Genomic DNA, 1801 nt, shown 5'->3' with positions numbered 1-1801 from the left:
GGTCTTAGGGGGACAGCCTCCTGTTGGTGTGGGGAGAGTGGACCAGGCCCTAAGAATTGCCCAGGAAATGAACCTGAGTGAGGCCTGACGGGACCTCGTTCCTCAGGGCTGCGATGGCTCTCCAGAGCCCCAACCCACCTGCCTGGCTGGAGATTGTGGAGAATTCCCAGCGTGGTTTGCCTGGCTGCACACTCGGAAGCATTCAGGCCTCCCCTCCATGCTCTTGGGGGATATGGCAACCGGGAGGTGAGGAGACCTGGGGGGCCCTGTGGCTGTATTGTCAGAGGTCCGTTGGGTGGCGGCTTAAGCAGAGCCACCGGCCACAGTTGCGTTTGCCAGCTAAGGCCATTCACCTCTGCCTTCCCTCTCTTCAGCAGTGATTCCTCATTGCCCTCCTTCCTGTCCACAGTCCTACCTGCTGCCACCCGCAAGAGCCGTCATGTCTCTGCATCAGAAGAATCCACAACGCTCACGGCGTCAAAGCCTTCAGACCCGCAGCGAGACCCAGGGCCTGCAAGCTGCACAGACGTCCGAGGCACTGGTGAAGACCCGTGTGTCTTCGCCTCCTCTAATGCCTGGCAGTTCGAAGGGGGCTTCTGCTGCTGGTGTTGCCAGCACTCGTGAGGGTGCTCAGGGTTTCCTGTCATCTCCTGTTGCCATCACGGCCACCTCATCAAGCAGATCGGGTGTGCGCTCCAGTGGCCACAGGGAGGTGGAGAGCACTGCGCAGGCTGCCCCAGAGCCCGCAGAATTGCCCTTAGATCCTATAGATAGGTTAGTGTCTCTTTTGGTGTGTTACCTGCTGCACAAGTATCACATCAAGGAGACTGTAACAATGGAAGATATTTTCAAGGTTGTCTCCCCAGTATGCAATGAGCACTTCCCTGTGATCTTAGCGAATGCCTGCCAGCGCCTGCAGGTGGTCTTTGGCCTGGATATGAAGGTAGTGGATCCCCTCAACTACCGCTTTGAGGTCGTCATCAGCCTGGGCCTCACATATGATGGGATGCTGTCTGGCCAAGAGCGCGTGCCCAAGACCGGCGTCCTGATCGTCGTCCTGGGTGTGATCCTCATGAAGGGCAATCGTGCTACCGAAAGGGAAGTCTGGCGAATTCTGAATGCGATGGGCATGCATGCCGGGAGAGTGAACCCCTTTTTCGGGGAGCCCCGGAAGCTCATCACCAACGATCTCGTGAAGGAAAAATACCTGGAGTACCGGCAGGTGGCCAACAGTGATCCTGCCCAATTTGAGTTCCTGTGGGGCCCGAGAGCATATGCTGAAACCACCAAGATGAAAGTCCTGCAGTCCCTGGCCAGGGTTAATGGGGTTGAGCCGAGTGCTTTCCGATCTCAGTATGAGGATGCTCTGCAAGATGAGGAAAAGAGGGCCCAAGACACCATGTCAGACACGGCTGCCTCCCTTCTGGGGCCCCTGCTGGTTCTAGTGGCAAGTCTAGTCATGCCTACTGTCCCTAGTGACCCCCGAGGCTGATTCCTCACTTTGTTGTTCAAAGGCCATTTAGAGTTCAAAGAATTGAGGCCTGAGGTAGGGCTGAAAGGAGCACAGGATGTATGTGTATGTGTAACTTGGAAATGTGTTCTTTTGTTTGTCACGTGTTTATTATTCAAATGTTGTTTCTTTTAGTACAGATTCAATTAGCTTCAAAATCTCCAACTTTAGGTGCGGTATCAGTCTCACATGGAAGGCTATCATGAGGTTAAGTGGTAAAACCTCTGCTGTTTTGCAAAACTGATTGCAACCATCTCATATTGTCACCTGGAATCAGATCGCACAGAAGTT

The 1801-nt window shown here is 54.3% G+C and overlaps 1 protein-coding gene across 1 annotated transcript; it reads left to right on the top strand.

The window, feature by feature from the left end:
* Positions 1 to 439: 439 nt before the first annotated feature.
* Positions 440 to 1492, top strand: LOC130681767 (melanoma-associated antigen B16-like). Its single transcript, XM_057495338.1, has one exon. The coding sequence runs from the start codon at positions 440 to 442 to the stop codon at positions 1490 to 1492; it is 1053 nt and encodes a 350-aa protein (XP_057351321.1).
* The last annotated feature ends 309 nt before the right edge of the window (positions 1493 to 1801 follow it).

This window comes from Manis pentadactyla, chromosome X (genome assembly GCF_030020395.1).
Source record: "Manis pentadactyla isolate mManPen7 chromosome X, mManPen7.hap1, whole genome shotgun sequence".
Lineage (NCBI taxonomy): Eukaryota > Metazoa > Chordata > Mammalia > Pholidota > Manidae > Manis > Manis pentadactyla.
Note: the sequence above shows the minus strand (reverse complement) of the source record. Positions and strands in the feature narration are given on the sequence as shown.

What these genes read in the sequence shown, in the direction of transcription:
- LOC130681767 (XM_057495338.1), top strand. Translation starts at nt 440, where the DNA reads ATGTCTCTGCATCAGAAGAATCCACAACGCTCACGGCGTCAAAGCCTT.